We start from the raw sequence: 22,611 nt of genomic DNA, 5'->3' as shown, positions 1-22,611 counted from the left end.
ACTTCTCACTTTTTCAACATGCAGTTGATGTAATTCAGCACCATTAAAAATATAGGGGTCATTGCTAAATGTTATGTCTAAACACTATACCTCCTCTCCTGAATTAGCGAGAAATGGTGATCTTTTGTTCTTGATGTATGCAATATATCATTTATGCATGATCTTTTATTATTCAAGATTTTGATGAGACACTAAACATTAACAGAAAAATGCAAAATATTTAGCTATGCCACAGTCGACTCCTTACCTTACCTTAACCGCAGATACCCTGGAACAGGAGTTCCATCACTTTCCCCACACAACAATTAACCTGGTGAAAAAGCGTTATTTCCCACACTAGATTAAAGGGACTAAACAACGATGAGTAAAGAAAAGAACTGCCCCACCAAGGGACTTGCACATCACGGAAATGTGCAATCTGGTAAACAAGTTCTTCATGTGAAATGTAAGTATGCTAAAATTTTAGTGTGCTAAAAGTATCTTTTCTGCTGTAAAAAATAAATAATAATAAAGTCTAAAGACATCCAAAAAATGGCAAACTACCTGAATGGAAGAACGTACAGGTGGATCATTGATGCAGAATGATGAAGCTGATTCCAAAGAACGGCTTGTGAAGAAAACCAGAGCCCACCCCAAAATTTCTACAAACATCTGTTTAAAAACTGGAATGGGCTGGGCGCGATGGCTCATGCACTCTGGGAGGCCGAGGAGGGAGGATCACTGGAGGTCAGGAGTTGGAGACCAGCCTGAGCAAGAGCGAGACCCTGTCTCTACTAAAAATAGAAAGAAATGATCTGGACAGCTAAAAATATATATAGAAAAAAATTAGCCAGGCATGGTGGCACATGCCTGTAGTCCCAACTACTCGGGAGGCTGAGGCAGAAGGATCGCTTGAACCCAGGAGTCTGAGGTTGCTGTGAGCTAGGCCGACGTCACGGCACTCTAACCTGGCCAACAGAGGGAGACTCTGTCTCAAAATAAATAAATAAAAAAATAAAAACTAGAATGAAAGTTTGTTGCAAACTCTGCCTAGTAGGCTTTATCTACTACAAAATCATGTTTAAACTCCAATTACATGCCTGAAGGAATGGTTTTCAAGCTTTTAAAAATAACCTATTTAAATTTAGTGGGAATTATACAAATTCAGTAATCACAGTAGCTTACTCTGACAGTAGTACTCAGATGGAATTTTGAAACAAAATAGGTATGGAGGGTGAATTAAAAGCTGTAAAGAAAGGACTGGAATTACAATAAATAATAATCCAGTTATTCTTATACATTAATTTCTCTCCACTGATCACAACTGATCTAAAGGCATAAATTAGTTTAATAAATTAACACTGCAATTATTTCAAATTTCATTTTATGAGCAAAATCTGCACTGTTGTGTGGTAAGAGTCCCTATGATGATACTGAACTTATTTTAAAAAAATTTAAATACATTGTAACAAGATCAAGATTTAAAGAATAAAAAGGGAGTGAGAGAGAGCCTGATGCGGTGGTGTACAACTGTAGTCCCAGCTACTCAAGAGGCTTAACTGGGAGGATTTCTTGAGCCCAGGAGTTCAACTTTAGCCTGGGCAACACAGCAAGATCCTATCTCTAAAAATATGTGTGTGTGTGTGTGTGTGTGTGTGTGTATATATATATATATAAAAAATAAAAAAATAAAAGAGAGTGAGAGAATATACTAATATACTTCTGTTCTTGGGACTGGGAGAGCATGCACACAATAGTCTTCTGTCATCATGTAGTTAAAAAAATGATAAAAATTAATCAACAATGCTAATGAATACAAAATTTAATGTCACTTCTGTATTTTACATGAAGAAAAAATTACAACTGGCTTTACATCTGTACTGTAAAAATGTTTCTAAAAATCTTAGAACTACAAATAATATTAAGTTTTGTCATAAAACTACTAGGTTGCTCTAAAGCATAATTAACCTAGTGAAAAAACATTACTTCCCACACTTGTATTCCAGACACACAGAACACACACACATATTGAATAATTTTTAATAAAAGGTGTATTATTATTTCCAAATAATTTATAATATTTACACTGCAATCTAATTAGAGTCATTGGTTAAGTACTATTTGAATAGGACAATACAATAGGAAATAAAAGTTCTAGAATAAGAGAGCTTGGATTCCATTTCCTTCAGTTGCCATGCACTAGCTGTGTAACTTCAAACAAGTAAATTAACTGCTCTGATCTTCAGTGCCCTCATCTTTAAAAGTAGTAGTCATAACCTACTTCTTATGGCTGCTATAGGGACTGAAGATGACCACATATTTAAAACACAATATAACTCCTAGCAAACAATAAATACTAAAAATAGTAGCATGTAAGTATCAAACTGCAAATACATATACACTTATTTTTGGTCTAACCACTCAATTCAAATGTTTAGCTACTTTAAAAATTACGTATTTTGTGACCTTTCATAATCTGATAGATAAAACTTAATAATAATTGAGATAAACTTCAACCTTATAAAATCATATGAGTATAAACATATATGAAGTTTAAATATTTGTGCTTAAGCTACCGTAGGCATATAGGAAGCATTCAGGAATTAAAGATACCTTAAGCTGTGGTCCCCAACCCTCTAGCCGCGGCCCCGCAGACTGGTACTAGTCTGTCTGCAGCCTGCCAGGGACTAGGCCTTAGAGCTCCACCACCCCCCACCTGCCACCTGTGGAAAAATTGTCTTTCCTGAAACCCGTTACTGGTGCCAAAAAGGTTGAGAACCGCTGCCTAAGATTAGTGTTAAATATACTTTTGTTTTTTTTTATTTCTATGGAGAAATCTAAAACATCTACATTTCTATTAGTGCTTTAATTGTAGTCATAACCAAAACTCGCTATAATGAAAAATTTCAACATTTTCATGTAATTCAATAATAGGCAAACAAAATTCCTATAAGGAAGTCAATTACACCTGTAATGAGTGCCTACTGTGTGCCAGATAGTACCTGAGGGTTTTAGCAAAACTAGATACAAAATAACTCTATATTAATACTAGGAAGTAATTATTAGTCACTAGAAATTAAATTCATTCAAGTTATAAAATCTATTGATCAATTTGAGAAACAGCCAATCTTCCATGAGAAAGTATCTATATAGCTACATTTAAAACTGTTAACAGTTGATCATAAATATTTCAAAATTTTCAATAAGTAAAGTACAACAAAAGAAGTCCACCTGGATTTCCCCTGGTGAGTTTTGGACAAGAGATATTTTTGTAGACAAAAGCCAAGAGGAAAATCAATTAGATCCAATCTCAACAACCTACTAAATTTCACAATATAACAAGGGAAGAACAATGCTTATTACATAAGACATTATCATAAATCTACAGACAAATGCAAAACAATAGTATTCTGACACAGGGAACACTGTTATATTGATGAGTACACAAAATATCTGGCAGGCACCAAATTGTGTTAAGATGTTTGAATGCCCATCTCAAATTATTTTCAAAACAGGAGACTACAAAAAATAATCACCTGTGGGATTTTGAGATGCTTGGTACATAATAACTATAAACTATGTATTTAGTTTAAGAAAATTCTGGAGACTTAGCCATCATAGAATGCTCTAGGCAACTGAAAATGAAATCAAAGATGCAATATCATCTGACTTAAACTTCTATATAGAATCTCTTGCTTTCATGGAGAATTGCAGAACAGTTACTACAGATATTGAAACCTTTCTCTTCCAAAATAAAATAAGTTATTTCCTTTATGTATGCTATGACTATATTGTCTTATCTTACTTCTCAAAAATTTAACAATGTTAATAAATTATTCAAAATATCCATAGAAGTTAATGCTAATAAAAGTTTAATAAATATTATATGTATAAAAGGACTTTGTACTTTTTCCTAATTCACAAATTCTTTTTAAGTATTATGATTTAATTGGTATTCCTTAGAAAGAAGAATAAAGTGTGATATCAAGAACCAAAATAGATTTGTCTTTATGCTTTGTAAACTCTTCTGGTAAAAGATGTCTTAAAAATTCAGTTGGGAATTCTAAACAGATAACAACTCTTAAAACATATCTCACAATTTCTGACGTACTTTCAAATAACTATTATCACATTCCTATCCACACAACCTTCTTGAGAATTTGGAGTTTCAGGTTGATAATCCAACATCCCTCAACGGTAACATACAATCGGAACATGAAATCAAGTTTCCCGACTCTTCTTGTGATTCTAAGGTGTTTATAGATTAGTAAATCTCAAATCTACAGCTATCATGGTAATTAAATACTTCTCTTGGATATTAATGACAATTAGTTTTCTAAAGTGCCATTTTATCACTTGTTACCTATTTTTTTTTTTCATTTATTCAGGATATTATGGGGATAGAAACATTTTAGTTACATGTAATGCATTTGCCCCACCCAAGCCAGGGCTACAAGCCTGTCCCTCCTCCATACAGTGCGACAGATATTTTTGTCAGAAACAATTCCTAAGAATTACACTTATTGCCAATGTTTTAAAAACTGAGTTTTTGCATGTGTAGTGATAATTAAATTTTCTTGCTAACTAACAAATGTGAACTGGAGAAGACAAAAACATTTCTGTTGACAGTCACAAGTATCTCGCACGTCAGAGCCATGCCTCTGAGATCTGAAACACTCATTTCAACATTCGACGGCATGTAACAGTCTCAATATTGCGGACGCCGGTTTGCTATCGGCAAGAGACCATGCCTTTACACAAGCCCATGGATCAATTGGTCTTGGTAGAATCTTATTTTAAGACTCTCTAAGGCACTGATTTATGCACAATTGATCTGATCAGCCAGGCAGTCAATGTGATTTATTAGCTAAGATGGCCAAAAGCCTTTTTTCTCCTTTTTCATGCAGTAGTAATTCACCTCATTAGAGGTGGAATCATTATAGGAAGCTACTGAGAAATAAGAAGTTGAACCTGCTGGCCTGACTCTCTACTTCCCCCAGTCTGTGGATCAGCTAGATGCCAAGACCAGAGCTGTTGTGCACACATGCGGGAGCCAGTGTACCCACACTGTGGCTAGAGACAGATGGAGTAGATTAGAGGTGATTCTAATATTCCTCCACTCCAAAACATTTCCAGACAGTAAACTGATTCATTTAGCTTCATGAGAAACTCATTCATTTAGTTTCCAGCACAAATTTTTTCTTTATTTAACTATAGTAAGACAAATGAGTTGTATTACTTTGTAATTATGGTGTTTAACTAAACAAAAGACTAACAATGTGTATAACAAGGGCTGGCAACCGACAGTGTGCATGCAGCTGTGTGTATACACACATACATACATACAGTCACACACACTCCTAAAGTTGCACAAGTTCCAATTTTGAATAGCCCAAACAGGTTCATCTGTGGGCAAAATATACATTTGAATTTGCCAAATAATTCTATTTCCTATAATATGGGAGGGGGGATCTATAGCTCTTACAAGGTATAAATGCTCCTTTCCTTTCCTTAAGGTCTATCCCCCAACCAGGTTCTATATCCCCTTTACTGACTATTAAATTTTATTTAAAATTTATTAACAAATAGTTAAGGGAAAGAATATAAGCAGAGTAATTTACGACCATTCAATGACATAGCTCTACTTTGGAACAGAGTATTGTTCAACACTCCCTTGCCCTTCCATTCAGTATTCCAAGATGAGCTCAAGGCTCGGAAGCTTAACTCAGGTACCCTGAACTGTGCATTTCCCTTTGACTTGATAGAAAATTCCTCACATCACAGTGATTTCAGGAGATGTGACCTGCTAATAGCTTCCCCCCCCCCATACCTTATGCTTCCCTGAAAGAATAAACATTCTGCCACTTCCCTGCCCGCCCCCCACCCACCACTATGAAGGCAGTCGTTACTACTCAATACTCTACTACTAAAAGTTTGACAACCACACATTAGAATGATTATGCAGTGCAAAAATGTTGAGGGGTAGTACATTATTTCATTATATATTTGCTATATAAATTGTGAATAGCTTTGATTTAAAAATCTAGATTTATTTAAGCCCAGTTATATAATTTTTACACAAAAGTAGATATGATCACTACCTTTGATTTACTCTGACAAATGGCTTCTTTGGAATATGCTAAACAAATGCATAACTTTTAAGTTGAGCACTGTTTCAATAATCTTCAAATAAAACAAAAAAATCTGTAAAATATATGAATATTTGTATAACTCTATCAGGAAGTACAGTATCACCTGCCTTTATTAAGAAATCAGCAATATCAAAACGCCAAAAAGTTTAGCTATTGAACTGGTTGAAAAGAAATGCAATGTGTGTGCACGTGTGCATTTGTGTTGTGATGTGTGCATCTGAGAGTATGCTTCAAGCACACATTCAAAACCAGAAGTCTTTACTGAAGGGATCCTAGGTGAAAATCGTGCAGTGTAGGAACTACATCAGCAAGAGAAAATATAATGTAGGATCTGAAGTCCATATTCTCATCAAACCTTTGCAGCTGACCATCTAAACTTTGTCTTTAACCCTACTCTTAATAGAGATCAATTGAAAACAAGTAGCTTCCCCTAATTTAAATTTTTGTTTCAAAACTCTGGCTGTATTACATTTTGATAATTAACTATTTACTAAGATAGCTGATATTCCATGTTCATAATACATTTTATAATTTACATTATAATTTACACTACATTTGGTGTATTACATTATAACTGGGAAATAATGATGTATTATTTACCAGTTTGATTTCTTATGTTCCATTCTTGAAATAAAATTTTTCCTATGTTATTAATGGCTTAAAAGAACAGTTTCTTTTCCTTTAGTCAATTGTATTTTCTTAGCATCAGCTTTATAAATAGTATAAGGCACTCTAGGGAGAAAACTGAGCTGGTATGTAGTGGTTTTCTGGTTGTTGAAATCATTCACCCTTTGGGCTTGTGAACCACAAAGCACCCACAGCTCAGCAAATCCCAGCATAGCACATGCCATGTCATGTCTTATTGCTTTAACATAGTCCTCACCATATTCCACCCTCACCATATAGCAAAATAGCTCAATATTGATGAGCACAGCAACAACTGACATCATAGTCTAGGAACTGCAGTCTTGCCATTAAGCATGTGCTGTTACTATATAAAGAATACAAATTCATCTTAAACTTGGGCCTACTTGGGATGAATATTTTAGTTGGAGACCCAAGATGTTCCTAATATTATCTTGTGTAATTTTCTTCTCATGGATACGTAGTCTAGTAATTCTCAGTGGGCTTCTCCATCGGTTTAAGCAGTGAGTGTACAATCCCCGCCTCGTTAAACTACACGTTTACACGGCAAGAGTGCCAATGAGTATGTTTCATCCCACATTCCTGGAAGCTGTCTGGCCAATAGGAGTGGTTTGAAAGGGTTTCCTAATCACTGTTGAAATCACTGATAGTACTGTCTGTCCACACTATGACACACAAAAGCTGAAATGTATTAAACATAGCAATCCATCATCCTGCAGATGGGAAGCAGGAGCCAGCCGGGTTCAGAGGCAGTGACTACCCGCTGCTTAACAAAGGCTGGAGTCCTGACAGTTCAGTCCCTTCCTTGCTCTTCACCACCACCCCTCCATCTGAGATGAATGAGTGTAATCAATGAGGGAGAAAGCCTGCTGAGGATCTCACATTCAAACATTGTTACACTTAAAGTACTGCTTCTTTTTTTCCTAATCAGAACTGTCGCTTAAACAGTTTTCTCCAACTACAAGAAGACAGGGATTTAAGTGAGTGAATGAACAAATGAACTATAGATTCAAGAAAGGATATCCTTAGGAATTACTGCATTGGTATATCATTAAGTTTGGAAAGCTAGTTTTCAAATAAAGCTAGAATACCAATTCAGAGGAAGTTAAAAAAAAAAAAAAGACAAGTCACCCTATTAAGGGTAAGTTAACATTGTTTAAAGCAACTTAATAGTGATGTTCTCTTTGAATGACCAAGAGATTATTATTTTAAAATAAGCACCAAATAGAAATAAAATGCTACTGGCTAAAGTTCAATTCATTTTGCATACTTGTTTCTAATAAGCACATATGAGCCACAAAATAGCCAAAGGGAGGGGGGAAAAAACCCTCAACTGCTAACAGCACATTAACAAAGTATAGAAACTAAAGACACTTTTCTTTGGATTTCAGCCTTGTCATTTCCAATTTTCTGCTCCTTGGACATGCTTGTATTCAAATTCTGGAACATCTATTCAGCATATCAATCCTAATTAGACAATCTGGGTCTGGAAAGGATGAGAGCTGGGTCATTTGCATAATTTAATCATAAATACTCAGTGATACATATTTCCAAATGCATTTGTACAATTATCTTTTCATCCTTAGGGCAATGGTATTAATATGATTAGGCAATATTTCTGGAAAAAACAGACAAGTATGCACTCTTTTTAACTGCAGCTTAGGGCGATATGAAAAATTAATTAATTTCTGAAGAAAATCAATTTCTCTACGTGACCACATTAGACATTGCTAAACCAAGACTCAGAAACCTCTCTCAATCACTACATTTTATCAGGCCCTTCTAAATTCTGATTAGTATGTGAATAGTTCAATAGAAAAACTGGTAATGTATCAAAGAGCATCTTAAATTTTGAAGAGATCTTCCTGCCTACTTTCTTTTTGGGTACAGCACTTTGCTTTACTTTAATGCATTGTTATTTAACCAGTCAATGAGAAGTCTGTGCTTTTGGTGTGAACTCATCTTGACTGATCTTTTATTAATGTACATTAACCAATTTCAAGGACAACAGGATAAGGTTACTTTTGAAATGCTTTCTCAAGAAATGGATTTATATTCATCTAAAATAATCTTAATTCACATGTGACTGTTTATTATGAAAAAATTAGATAAACCAAGTCTTCTTAAAAAGCACCATTTTCATAAGAAAAACATTGTAACATACTTAGTAGAGATCTAAGAACCCAGGTGGCTAATCTGATTTTTTTAAAAAGAGATTCTGCTTTGTATGTTAATTAGTACAAAAGAAAGAAGTCACATTTGTGAGTTTAAATGCACTATTCTTTTCAATCAAATGAAAAAGTAGAAATTACTGCATGCAAATATTCAATATTCATTTAATTTGCATAAAGGTGCTTGAACAAATTTTTGATTCTAACAAGCTCATTTTTCATGCGTTTTGTCTTTCATCCTAATCTAGCATCTGTCATTCCTTTTTGAAGTTATTATCGGCCCAATTCCCTCTTGGACATGGTTGCTGGGTGACCGGTATCTTAGCACCCACTTTGACAGGAACAGATGTGAAACTGATCAAGAGATTTCCCAAGGGTACCTGAAATCACAAACAACTTTTGTGAAAAACAAACAGCATTCCTGTCATGGGCCCTTATTTAACCCACTCTCCAAAAGAAAAAGCAAAAAAGTTTACTCCAGATCAAATACACCATTTTAATTTTATTTCTTAAACTTGGAATAAAATACCTTAATAAAAATTGATTATAGATTTTTGGAAAAATAAAATTCAAAATAAGTAAATAAATTATATTCTATTTCACACTGTTGAATTTGGGGAATCCAATCTAAATATTGAAAGCTCAAAAACTGAGTTGGTTCTGTTGTTGGCTAGATATTTGCAGGTAAATTTCATGGTAGTGTTTCTCTTTTATGCACAATTTCACTAGAGTTTCTACCAAAAAAAGGGAGGGGCAGGAGGTATGAGGATAATTTAGATAACAAGGATATTTAAGAAGATGAAATTTGGTTTGGTGTCTGAAGGCTTCCTATTTTGAGTATCACGTAGAATTCTGTGCAATATTAAGGACTGCTCTACTGTTAGAGAATTGCCTTGAAAATAAAAGTTCCATCTCTCCTTTCAGGCACTGAATAAATTTTTTTAATGTGATTTTTTTTTTCCAGTTCATGTGGTGTGTACCATCAATCATTATTGGAAATAGAGCTGCAAAGAGCCACTGGAAGACAAAAAAAAGGTTATAGAAACTTCATATCATCACCATTACAAAAGTCAGATTAGGTTGCCTTTTCTGAAATATATTCTTTTTAAGACCAGCATAATGATCTTATGATCTACCCACTTTCCTTCTTTCCATCACAGTTGGAGAAAGTGAAGAGCCATCACCATGTTAAATAACCATGAAACTAGTGGGTGCAAACTTTCAAATTAAATAAAATATATAATTAGATATCAATATTTTGTAAATATGGCATCAAAGTGATATTAGGAAACATCTAAAGAACTGATTTAATTTCTCATCTTCATTCAAGTGATAAGTGTCAAGGCAAGGCAGAAAAATTGTTAGCTCACAGTGAAAGTAAGTTTTTTGGTCACAGAACAGCCAATAAAAAAGAATGAACAACATATGTTTAAAACTCCATACAGTTTCTTGTTGATCAAGACTTATGACAGTAGGGAAGCAGTATACCTTCCATTGGAAATTTCAATGTTTTTACTCTATTCCAAGAATTGATTTATTATGACCATGATTACTAGAAATGTTTGTTTGGTTCTTACAGGGAAATAACCAACAATAACTTATCCAAATGATCTTACTGATGTTAAGTGAAAAAGACGTAAGAGGTCTTTGAAATTCTTTTTAATTTTTAATTGAGAAAGGAATTTGCTCACCTCAATTCCAAGATCTGATAACAGAATTATTTTACCATCATAATTGTAGTAACATATGTGTGTTGCTTTACCATTTATAAGGTGTTTTTGTGTCTACAACATTTGGAGCAAATCATACTACATGGAGAAGTAGGTCCTCATTCTGAAATCTAATGGAGGTTATTAATACTGTCAGTTACAAGCAAAGAGGTACCATTCCACATAACTAAAGTGACTCCAACTAAAATAAAAAATAGCTTTTATGCATCCAATTTATCAATGACCACCTTCATTTGTTACTATTAACGGCAAAAGTAGCCTTCCGGAAACCCCTCCGGATGGTCTAACTAAAAATAAAATAAGAAATGTAACCATCTGAAATGTGACTGTAAGAAAATATAGCATATTCATATAAAAACCTTTATTCTGAGATGTTATCACAAGGAAAAGCTCCCTAAAAAAAAGTTTTTTTCTAGTTGGACTGACTCATTAGAGGAGAGAACTTAATAAAAAGTACAAAATAATTGTTTTCATATCCAATTAAATTTGTGTTTAAACTCCTTAAATCTAGGAAGTATACTTAAAAGGAATATACATTTGTTTTAAAAATCAACATTTTAATAACATGAAAAAACTTAAATAGCTATAAAATTTTGGTGGCACTTTGGCTTAACTATGAAATACCACTGATGAATAATACTTTTAAAATTTCCAAAGAATATCAAGTCACTAAATATGGTAGCCAAACAGGTGTTAACAGAAAGAAAAATCAAATTTGACCCAGAAGGCTCCAATATTAAGGTTTGAATTGGGATCAGTTCATTCTTTTCCCATGGGGTAACTTGTATAAATGTAATTCTATGGTTTCATAAAAGCAGGTCAAGTTTCTATCCCTGGGGTCTTTTGGCAATTTGAAGCATGGAAGCACTGTTCCTGGCTACAAGTTCAAATCTGCATGTACCATACTGTAAATGGTGTGAAGGGAAAAAAATCAGTAAGCAGCAGACATATATTCACCTTTGATTATAATACACATTGGTCAGAGCATTCTTAGAGAGTAAGAATAAATGTGTCAGAGCTTACAAGTTATAAAATATTTTGTAACCATTTTTACTTATACTTTTTCCTATTAAAATATATGCACACCAGATGATGCAAAAAGTGATGTTAAATGTGTTTGTTTTCATGTAGATAACTAAATGCAACAATAAACTTCTTACCAAATACTTTTGTACAAGGTTTTTTATTATGTACATAACTTTATTTTGTTTTTTAATTCCATAATCTTTAGATGAGGTAGAAACTTTTAAGTAGTCACTGTTCTTTGTAAGCTTCTTTCTACTTTGCAAAAAAAATGTATGCGTTCTTGCACTTTTGCCAATGACGTAATGACTTGACAAATGCCATGGAATGATTGAGAAAGTAATTGATTTCAATTTAACTGGATCTTTACCAGGTGTTTTCAAAGACAATTACTGTCCACTCCAAGAAGTGGTAATACACATCTCCTTATGTAGACCTGCAGATTAACCCAATGACCTCATTCCTAACTCATCTCATTTATGGCAAAGCTTTTAGAAGAACAGCCATTTTTTTGTAGGCATGAAATTGTTTTCCTTGCATTTATTCACTGATTCTAAAGGATATGCTTGCTATAAAGTGCAAGAAGTAATGAAATAAACCAATAAAAGAAACAGAGCAAAGACATCAAGCACATTTAGTGTCATTCAATAACGTTCAGATTCTAACACCTAACAGTTAATATCTATTTCATACAAATAAAATGATTCTCACAATATATTTTAAAGAGACTCAAAAGTACATTAAATTATAAAAAATAAAGGTCTAAAAGTTGTAAGCTAAGTTTTTAATCATTGTCCTAGTAACCATATAACATTGTATATTACAATTATATTTTTAAATATTTAAGTATAAATTATTTCTTTTACTCTATTTAATCTTTTCTGTTGTCATTCAGTAAAGTGGAATCTGTTTCTTCATGTGTTACTTTATGTTTCTATGTGTTATGAAAAGCAAAATAAAAAGCAATTTTATTGGTAAGTTATTTGTCGCATGGCCCTAAGTTCTACAAGTGTGTGTGTTTGCAGGTATGTGTGTGTTTAAACATACACACATATGTAAAAGCTTTTCTTCCAAATGTACTATAATTATTTAAAGCATAGATACATAGCACTACAAATTGGCTAAGGTTAATCTATATAAAAACATCCACCGCAGTATCTAAAATACTGATAAAAATTTTACACTTGTTGCACACACAAGAACATCTATCCTACTGTAAAAGATGTGACTGGTAATATGAAAATTAAAAGTGCTCCAAGTTATTGCTTTAAAATCCAAAGGCATTATTAAACTAGAAAGTGCTAACTCAAAAAGTATCATTTCCATGAACTAAGTTATAGAAAAATCAAAATTTTAAATATAAAATAGGAATTAGCACTGTTGAATGTAGCAGAACTGTGATGAGTTCAAAGAGTTGTTATACTTTCAGTGATTAACTTTGTTCATACATAAATGAAATGTTTTTAAATTATAAGACTACAAATAATACAGCCCATTTACTATTTATAAAATTTCAGGATATAGTTTAAGATTTTAAAAAAATACTCTTAGCCGCCTAGTAAGTGAATGTAATGAAGTATTTCCTGATTAACATATTCTAGAGATTTATTTTCATTGCCTTTACTTAAGAAATGATCAGTATCCCTTAAAATGAATTAACAAGTATTTACTGCAAATGCTTCTCTCTATGCTTCCATAAAATAGTTCCCTTTCAACTAGTACACTTTATTTCCTAAGATATATTTTGTTTGTCCTTGAAGAAAAATAAGGTTGTTTTTTCCTGTTGTGACTGGGAGGGTAATCTAATTATTTAGAAACATTTGATACCATGTAAATTCAAAGATAATTTAACATTGTGACTTTTTAATGCTTTATGTTTACCACTCGATTCATTTAAACTAAGGAAAGAAAAATATTCTTCAATTATTCAATGTTACTAACCAAAATCAACCAATATATTATGTAGCTTATTTCAATATTTGCTTTACAGAAACCATGGTTTAAAAGGACATCCAATTTTTTGTCAAACATATGCTATTTTCAAAATTCACTGAAAGATTTTTAAAGGTCTACTAACAGTCAAATTAAACTACATTTATATTTTTTAAATTACAGAAACCATAGTCACCATGTTGTACAATAGATATTTTCAACTTATTCCTCTTCTGTAACTGAAATTTCATATCCTTTGACCAAGGTCTCCAGCCCCTGGTGACCACCATTTCTCCTTTCTGCTATGAATTCAACTTTTTTAGATTCCACATATATGTGACATCATGCAGCATTTGTCTTTCTGTGCCTGGCTTATTTTATTTTGAATTCCTGCTAGAAATATATAATTTATTCCAGGTACTGTATTCAACCCATACAATAATATTATTTTAGATGCTTCAGTTAAGTGCATCTAACTTAACTGTACGCACACACCTCTCTCGCTCTCTCTCTCTGTCATTAAAACTTTTTTTGAAAGCAACTGGTTACTCAGTGTGTTGCTGTGCTGCATAGTTTAGGACACTTCAGTATACTTATAACCAACAAAATAAACCAAGTAAACAATGACACAGTGAGCATTCCAGTTTAATAAGTTGTCTTTGACAACTTTCAATCAAGTCACATACATTTAAACATGCAGAAGAATCCCAGCTTGAAATCTTGGATCATCTCCAAGCCAGTTTGGTTCAGAAAGCAACAAAACCACACCTCTAACACAATTCAGTCATTGGTAAATTCAGTATCCAATTTAGAAAAATGTAAAGATGATTTTTTTTAAATGCGTGAATTAGAATGCTCTTCTCTTCTAGAGGAAATCCATGTAAGAATACCCCAAGAAATTTTTAATTTATCTGGTTCAAGTTTCTTGACTTTGAATCAAGTGGTGATTTGGGTCATTCTCTATATGATTTGACATACATTTTTAAAAATTGGACATTTATTTACTATTTAATTCAACTAATGTTAATTCCATCATTAATTTGAAAAGCAGTGAGTTTTTATTGATTGTCTAATTGACTGATTTATACTGGATTGAAAATTCTGTTCATTGTCATTTGAACATTTATACATAAAAATAATCATTAGTTGTCTGTAACCAGCAACAATGGACACAGGCTTAACAGATTCTCAGAAACATTCTTAAAATAAATAGGTCCATCTAACAAAGTGATCCACCAGTTAATCTGATAATAGCTCATTCCTGGACCAAATATAAATATCTTATTCTTGGTATTTTTGTTTTCTAAAGCAATAATTTGGTAAACCAGCTACACTATTGTAATGAAATCATTCCTGTCTGTGACATGCTGAAAAGCAAATATCAGCAAATAGAAGTTATTTAAAAGACAGCTATGGTAACAAAAATTACTTTTTACTAGAAATACTTTTGGCAAATTGGGAAGAAGGAAAGTAAAGGAATTTGAGCACAATGTAGGTTTGCACAGAGCCTCTGCCATGTCTGGGATATACGTATCTGTGCAGATCAGAGCCTTTGATATTACATTCATCTAAGCCCCATTAAGTGGACTTTTAATTCAAGGTTTTCTTCATTAAAAAATTAATTATTGAACATAACAAATATAATGGAAAAGGAGCTCCTTAATGCAGCCCCAAAGCCTGAAAATATAATGTATTCCTAGCTAGAATATTTAAGCTACATATACTTTATACATAGTCTAATACACTAAATATATAGTATTTAGACAAATGTATACATATATATCCATATATATATCCATAAATATATATATATATATATCTCAAACTGACCAATCACAATGAATTACCTCAGAGAAGAAAATGGCACACGCTGGCATATGCTAAGGTCATTCTACTTTTATAACAACCCAACGATAAAACTTTATCTTAATTACATTTTAAAATACCCAAATGGTTCACATCAATTTTTATATTTCCTGTTTTTTTAAAGGTATATAACTTGATGTGACTTTTTCTAGTGAACAATCTGAAAATAAAATCCTTAAAAGACAAAATTCAAAATTTAACTTTTTTAAAGAACCAAGTAACAAAACCCTTAAAGTCAAAATGTTTAACGAAATCTGGAAGACTCACCTGTACCTATTTAGAAGGCATATTTCAAATTAATTTCTTCAGACAGGGATTCAAAGGGAGACAGTTTACAACCTGTGAGAGTTTCATTTCCTATTATATTTTGCAATAGTCATGTTCCATGTCGCTAATACAATGCAATTTAAATGACTATTTTCCTTGATTGACAAAGGCAATTGTATGAAGCGATTTAGTAAAATAACTGGGAAAGATAAAATAATACTAATTGATAGTCAAAGCACAAATTGTTCTTAAAATAACAACTACTTGGTTGCACATTAAGCTAATTTACAAATGCTACTTACATTCCAAAAACAAAACATCAGATGAGAAACAATAAAGCATATTATGTTTTCGCATGCTGGTGAATCACACGTAGTAAATCGCCAAAGAGAAGAATGATTTATGCTCCAATCCTGCCAAGACTTTAATCAATATAGGGTGTCACATCTCAGAGGGGTGGGGGAGGTATTGAGGCAAAAAGAGGGTGGCTAATATTTTTCTCTCAGTAATTTACACACAACTTCAGTAAAATGTAACAGATTAAACAAAAAAAAAAGGTATATTTGAACTAATAAAATGAAGATTTAAAAATTCTTTATCAAATGTGATACAAAAAATTTTGCATAAGAAAACTCTGGGGGGAAAAAAGCCTGTCATGCAGTTTATTCTATATAATATTTGAAGCTACACAAAATAAAATATCACATGTATGAATCAAATTTCTTGCCTCAGAGCATTAACTAATAAACTGCGGAGTTCAGAAAGTAAAGTATCTTCATAATCATGCACACTTTTGAGATTGACTATCGTATTATTGGAGATTAACGACAAGAAAAAATAATTTGAAAGATATTATCCAAATAACTCAAGAATTTATATCCTACAATACGATTTGATTGAACAAGGTAAACCTTAGGTTAGAATATTCTTACATTTTGTTCATATACTAATTATTAAAGTATAATTTGCTAAACTTTTAAAGTATACGAAAATAAGTTGTTGAACCAAACCAACTTTCGTATTTTATGCCTTAGTCTTCTAATTATGCCCTATCCTTTTCGAAATGTTATAAAATGAGACATTTAGGCTTTATAGACACCATTAATCTACTGTAATACAAAAACTTCAAAAGCAGAGTGTCTCTTCATTTGAAGTAATTCTTGAATTTCTCTGTGCCAAGTATCATAATTATCTGTTAGAAGTGAATCTGTATTTATTTTGAAACCTTCTATATCGATGCATAAATCCGTGCCATTGAAAAGCAGGCAACAGGGGAAATGTTAAATAAATATAGGCTCTCAGCTTGCCATCTTTATAAAAATTCCAGGCAAAAAAACAGAGCCAAGAATTGAAATATATTTTGTACTTCTTATAATAAATTTTCATGGACATATTACTACTGAAACACAAAAGGCTTAGAAAGTCTTTCAATTTTCTGTCCATGGATGGTATTGACTTTTAAGACAAAAGAATACTGTTTGTGAATATATGTATGTGTCTAAAAAATGTCTGATAAAACTAACTGCAACCTACTCAGGTTAAAAACTTCTCAAATCTAGGGCTTCATAGAACCTAAATCACAATCTGGTTTGAAAGAGCTTGAGCAAAAATCATCTTCTGACAATAATTATAGAAATAAGCATTTTAGATAACATAAAGAACAGGGTCACTTTTTATTTTTACCTGAATTCACAGAAAATTGAATCCTAACCCAAATCTATAAACAAGCAATTGACTCATACAAACAGAGACTTGACCACGTACATAATTACTTTTCTTTTTTGTTGTTGTTATTTAATGGTAAACAGTTAATTAACTGACCTCTGTTGTAACAGCCAAGTTCATGCAACTAATGTTTAGTTTTAAAAAATAATTGGAGGAAGCTGATCAAGGTCAGACTTTGCCCTTTGACAACTTTTAAATATATTTCCTAATATTTTCTTTCATATTTTGAGACCTTTATTTTTTTAGCTTTACTGTCTAGCAGGTGATAGTCTCTTTTTCATCTCCTTGTGGTAATGACAGATGGCTTCAACATTTATTCTAGTTTTCATAGATAGCATACTAATGCAATAGCCCCAAGCAAATTAAATCCACTCTAAGGTTTGCTACTAAACTTACTGAGCCACTTTGAGCAAGTTGATGAACCTTTCTTTTCTTTAGCATCATTTTAGTTCCTCGGATTCCCTGATATCTAAACGCTTAAGAGACAGACACATGCTCTGTAAGAAGCTGAGAATACTAAGATTTGATGTTTCTCACACACATACATCATATATATGAGAAACATATATATATATACATAATTTTATATAGTTTGCCTTCTTTCAAGTTTCTCTCATACTCTGCATAAATTATCCCCTTCGTCTGTTAAGTAGCTAGAGGAGAAAGAAACCAAAGTGAAAGAAATCAATATGTCTAGGTGAATGAAAAAGAATCTTAATAGCAAAGGCATATACTGGACTTGAATGGAAAAAGTAATGTTAGTTTTTGTAAATCTAAGATGCAAAACATTTTAGGTTAGTGCTTTGAAAGTTAAGAAATAAGATAACTCTTGTAATAATCATTAAAAATAATAATACATCACAATGCAAACACTACATTTTGGTAAGAAGGAATTCAATTATAAGTTTTCTATTTCCTTAATCAGTCGCAGAGTTTAGAAAATCATAGGCAGGTATCTGCAACTAAACATCTCAAGTTAATCACTACAATATTTGCTTGTATTTAACTTTGAACAAGCTTTTTCACTGATCTAAGATCAAAATCCAATACTAAATCCACAAACTTCCCACGTTTAACTTAAAATAACTTGAAATAGGGTTTTACAACAACACATTTAATTGCAAAATATTGAGGCCAAGTGATTAAAACATAATCAGAGTAGTGATGAGACATTTTTGAAGGGATAAACAGTTCCACTGGGTTTAACTTATCTTGGCTCTGCAAGTTTAAACTACAGAGCTGCTGGTAACCTTAGGGGAAAAAAAAACTTTTTTTTTAAATGCGGTCAATAACTTTAAGAATATTCTCCAACCTATGGTGAGCAGACTTCCATTCAAAGTCCAGGTAAAAATTCAGGGGAAAAAAAGCAAGTTTTACACTGATTATAACATTCATTATAATGCAGTCATTGAAGAGAGTTTTCTCAAGCAATTTGGTGTGTGTGTGAGAGAGAAAGAGAGAACTGGACACTGATTATCTAGTACAATGTGTGGTGCAAGAAACACACAAAGAGGATTCAGAGGAGAGGGAATGTTTGATTGCTAAAGAAAAAAACAGTAGCGTTTCACGTGAACAATTTATCGGATAGACAATTTTGTAGCAATCACATCTGAACTGGCTTCAAATTTCACCTAGCATTCTTCATAACTCTGGAACAATTTTCTGCCCTAATAGTTCAAATAGTTTTAACAAAATTTGGGGCAAATATTTTATATTCTAGGCGACCAAGAACTCGAATTATCCGATTAAATGACATTTGGTGATCGTGGTTCCACGCCCCCCCCAATCTTTACTGCCACCTGTGTATACACTTGAACACGCGAGAGCGCGCGCACACTCACACACACACACACACTCTCTCTCACTATTTACCCCAAAATAGAAGAAATGAATGTTCTAAACCAAGACACACACCCATCCCCCCATGTAAAAAATGGCAAATAAACACGGAAGAGAATTTCTGGCTACATCAGAATAGCACATTTGCTGGGCTGGAGTTTGAATCCTTTTCATTTTACAGCCCTTCTAGGCACTAGCGAGGAGTCTGTCTCCAAGGTAGAAACAGCTAACGCTTTTTCACCCCAATTTCTTTCTGATCTCGTCCTACACCTCTTTCTTCCCCACCTCAGATTCCCTAATTGTGCCCGGGCGCACACCAACTCCGTTGCTTTTCCCAGTCTTTAAACTTATTTAGAGGGTACCGAAGTTTCCGCGCAAATTTTGAGCGCAGTTCCCACGTGCCCGCTTCAGGTCTTCAACTTTCCCTATTCTCTTTCTCCCGGCATCTCTGTCTGAACTTTTCCCTCTGTGCTTCCCTGCAGCGAACCGTGGGGACAAAGCGGAACCGTGAAGGGGGGGGCGGGGGTGGAACGATCATCTCTACCCCGAAACTGACAAGTTGCCCCACTCCCGCCCCCTCTCGGTAGATCCTCCCCCACTGAGCGTTCATTAGCATAAAACTGGTCCGGCCCGGGACCGGTCCCGCGGCCTCCCCGTGCGCGCGCTTTGTTGGGCAGGGGAAGTCAAGGCACGGAGTACTGAGGCGCAGAGCATCCCAGAGCAAAGTGTGCACCTGCTCGTTGCGTGAGCTATTAACAAAAAGAAAGAAAGAAAGAGAAAGACTTTGGAAAGAAAGAGACAGAGCGAGAGAGTGCTGTGGTCTCCCTTCCCAATCTCTCTGAGCAGAGTCTCGGGCACCCGGTCACCTCCCCCTACAGAAGAAAACAGGCTGGTGCCCTCATATCTGCCCCGGGGCAAACGTATCCATTTCTTTCCTTTGCACACACACGCGCGCACACACACGCTCACACGCGGACACACGCACACATGCGCGAACACAAGGACCCCTCCCCTCGCCAGGCCGCCCTTTGGGGCTTCTGAGCTGAACTCCCTGCTGGTTCCCCAGGATTGCCCCAGCTTCTCAGCCTCGGGGGTTGTTCCCCTCCCGACCTCAAAGTGAACCCCTTGGTTGCTGACCCAGTCCCGCGGCTCCTTAGCGGGCCCCTCACCCGGAGCGCGTCTCCCTGCTCCCCGAACCCAGCAGGGCAGGTCACGACCTCCCCCAGCCCCTGGGGCGCCGCTCGGCGCCGCCAACCAGCCCCACGGGTGCCGGGAGGCTTGCGGTGGAACCCAGGTCATGGGGAGCGCACAAACACCGGCAGTAGCGCCGGGGGAGGTGGGGTCCCCAGACTCCGGCGCGCCCTGGGAAGGGGGCTGTGGCTCCTGGAAAGGCGCCGTCCTCCCCCTTCCCGCCCCCTCCGCCCCGAGGCTCCAGCGTCCCACAGCAGCCAAGCCCCAGTGCCCAGGCGAGCAAGGGGCGGACCGGGCCAGAAGAGCAAGAGCTGGGCTGAGTGAGGTGCCAACTTCTCAGGGGGTCGGGCGCGGCTGGCGAGCCCCGCGGAAGGAGCGGAGAGGGCCGCGCTCGATGGGCGCGCGGCTCGAGGGCGCGCGGAGCGAGCGGCGCCGGGAAGGGAGCGAGGGAAGGGCGGAAAGGCGGGTGGGAAGGGGCCGCGGGCGGCGGAGGCTACCCCGCGCTGTTTACCTTGCGTTGGTGCAGTCATTGTAGAGGGTCTCGAAGTCCTTTCTGGAGATGAGTTTGCAGCGGTTCACTCCGGGCTGGATGGCGCCCAGTCCCCTTAGGATGCGAACCTGTTCCACATTGCACACCACCGGCGTGATCTCCAGCCGCTTCAGCTTGGTGTAGACCGTGTGCAAGCCCCCCACCAAGTGTTTCAGGAACAGGTCGAAAGCCTGGGGCAGGCAGATCAGCTCGCAGCCCTCCACCGTGAAGGAAGCCACTTTGGCCCCCCTCAGATCCACCATTTTGCACTCATTATTCTGGGGGGTGTTTTCCACTGGGGACGGGGTTGAGTACACGGGTTTCCCGGGGAGGGGGCCGCAGCTGCTGCTGCTACTGCTGCTGCTGCTACTACTGCTGCTGCTGCTGCTGCTACTGCTGCTGCTGCTGCTGTTGCTGCCGGTGCTCGCGTTGATGGGGGTGCTGGAGGCGCCGCCGCCGCCAGCGCCAATGCTGCCGCCGCCGCTGCTGTTGCCCGCGGCCGCCAGGCTGGGGTTGCAGTTGCTACCGCCGCCGCCGCCGCCACCGCCGCCTCCGTTGCCGCCGCTGCCGCCGCCGCCTCCGCTGCCGCCGCCGCCGCCGCCGGTAGAGGTGACTGTGGCCGCCGCCGCCGCCGCCGCCGCCGCCGCCGCCGAAGCGATGGGCTCCGGCCGGAACAGAGTTGGCCCGGAGGACGCCGGGGGTCCGATGGACGGAGCCGGAGACGAAGTCGCCGAGGAGGTGGAGGTGGTGGTGCCAGAGGAGGAAGCAGACGTGGAGATCGGGGGTTGAGGGGGGACCAGCTGGGTCGGAGGGATCAAAGCCGCCGGCACTGCCATGGTCACATATAAGGGGAAACAGAAGGAGGAGAAGCGAGGGGAAAAGTTGCCACACACCCCCGGGAGGGCAAGGGGGAAAGAGGGGGGAGCAGGAGCGAGGAGGGCAACAACAACAACAACTCCGGGAGAGGACGAGAAGGAGAAAGAGAGAGAAGGGGGGACAGGAGGTGAAGGTAATAAAGAGCGAGCGCAGGAGGGGCGAGCGTGAGAGGCGCTCTGGAGAGGAACGCACAAAAGTGTCCCGCAAGTCGAAATGCGAGTCCTCTCCGGGGGCTGGGATCGAGGGCTGGTTTGGGGGGGGGGGGCGGGGGCGGGGAGGGTCGGCTGTTGTTGTGTGGGTCCCGCTCTAGCACAAAGTTAAGGATGAAGGTGAAAAGGAGGAGGTTTGAAGGACTTGGGTTCTCCCTGGCAAGTACATTGATCAAAGATTGAGAGGGGAATGACAGAGAGAAAATGAGCTGAAAAGTGCAGGCTGCCGGCTGGACGAGTTGTTGTTGTCACACGGTGCAGAGGGGAGGAGCTCCGGAAACTTGAAATACCCTTTGAAGCCGCAAAAACCTCACTCACTAGTATTAACCCAAATTATCCAACCAGGAACTCGGAGCAGAGACTCGGAGAGCGCGAGACGCAGGAGGAGAGAGCGTGCGAGAAAAGGAGGAGGGGAGGGGGTGGACACGGAAAGAAACCGTGGGAGGGACGGAGAGGAAAAGCCGGGGACACAGAAGT

At 36.9% G+C, this 22,611-nt stretch overlaps 1 protein-coding gene across 4 annotated transcripts in view; it reads right to left on the bottom strand.

The window, feature by feature from the left end:
- The window catches only part of DACH1 (dachshund family transcription factor 1), a 405,982-nt gene extending 383,656 nt beyond the window's left edge, over nucleotides 1–22,326 (bottom strand). For all 4 annotated transcript variants that reach the window (XM_069467164.1, XM_069467165.1, XM_069467166.1 and 1 more), the window contains exon 1: nucleotides 21,032–22,326. In XM_069467164.1, the coding sequence (XP_069323265.1) occupies nucleotides 21,032–21,885 (854 nt within the window). In that variant the 5' untranslated portion in view covers nucleotides 21,886–22,326. The remainder of the gene's footprint in view (nucleotides 1–21,031) is intronic.
- Between the last annotated feature and the right edge of the window lie 285 nt (nucleotides 22,327–22,611).

The sequence above is a fragment of the Eulemur rufifrons genome, chromosome 4 (genome assembly GCF_041146395.1).
Source record: "Eulemur rufifrons isolate Redbay chromosome 4, OSU_ERuf_1, whole genome shotgun sequence".
In the NCBI taxonomy this organism is placed as follows: domain Eukaryota; kingdom Metazoa; phylum Chordata; class Mammalia; order Primates; family Lemuridae; genus Eulemur; species Eulemur rufifrons.
The sequence above is the reverse complement of the archived record's forward strand: the minus strand, read 5'-3'. Positions and strand labels throughout refer to the sequence as shown.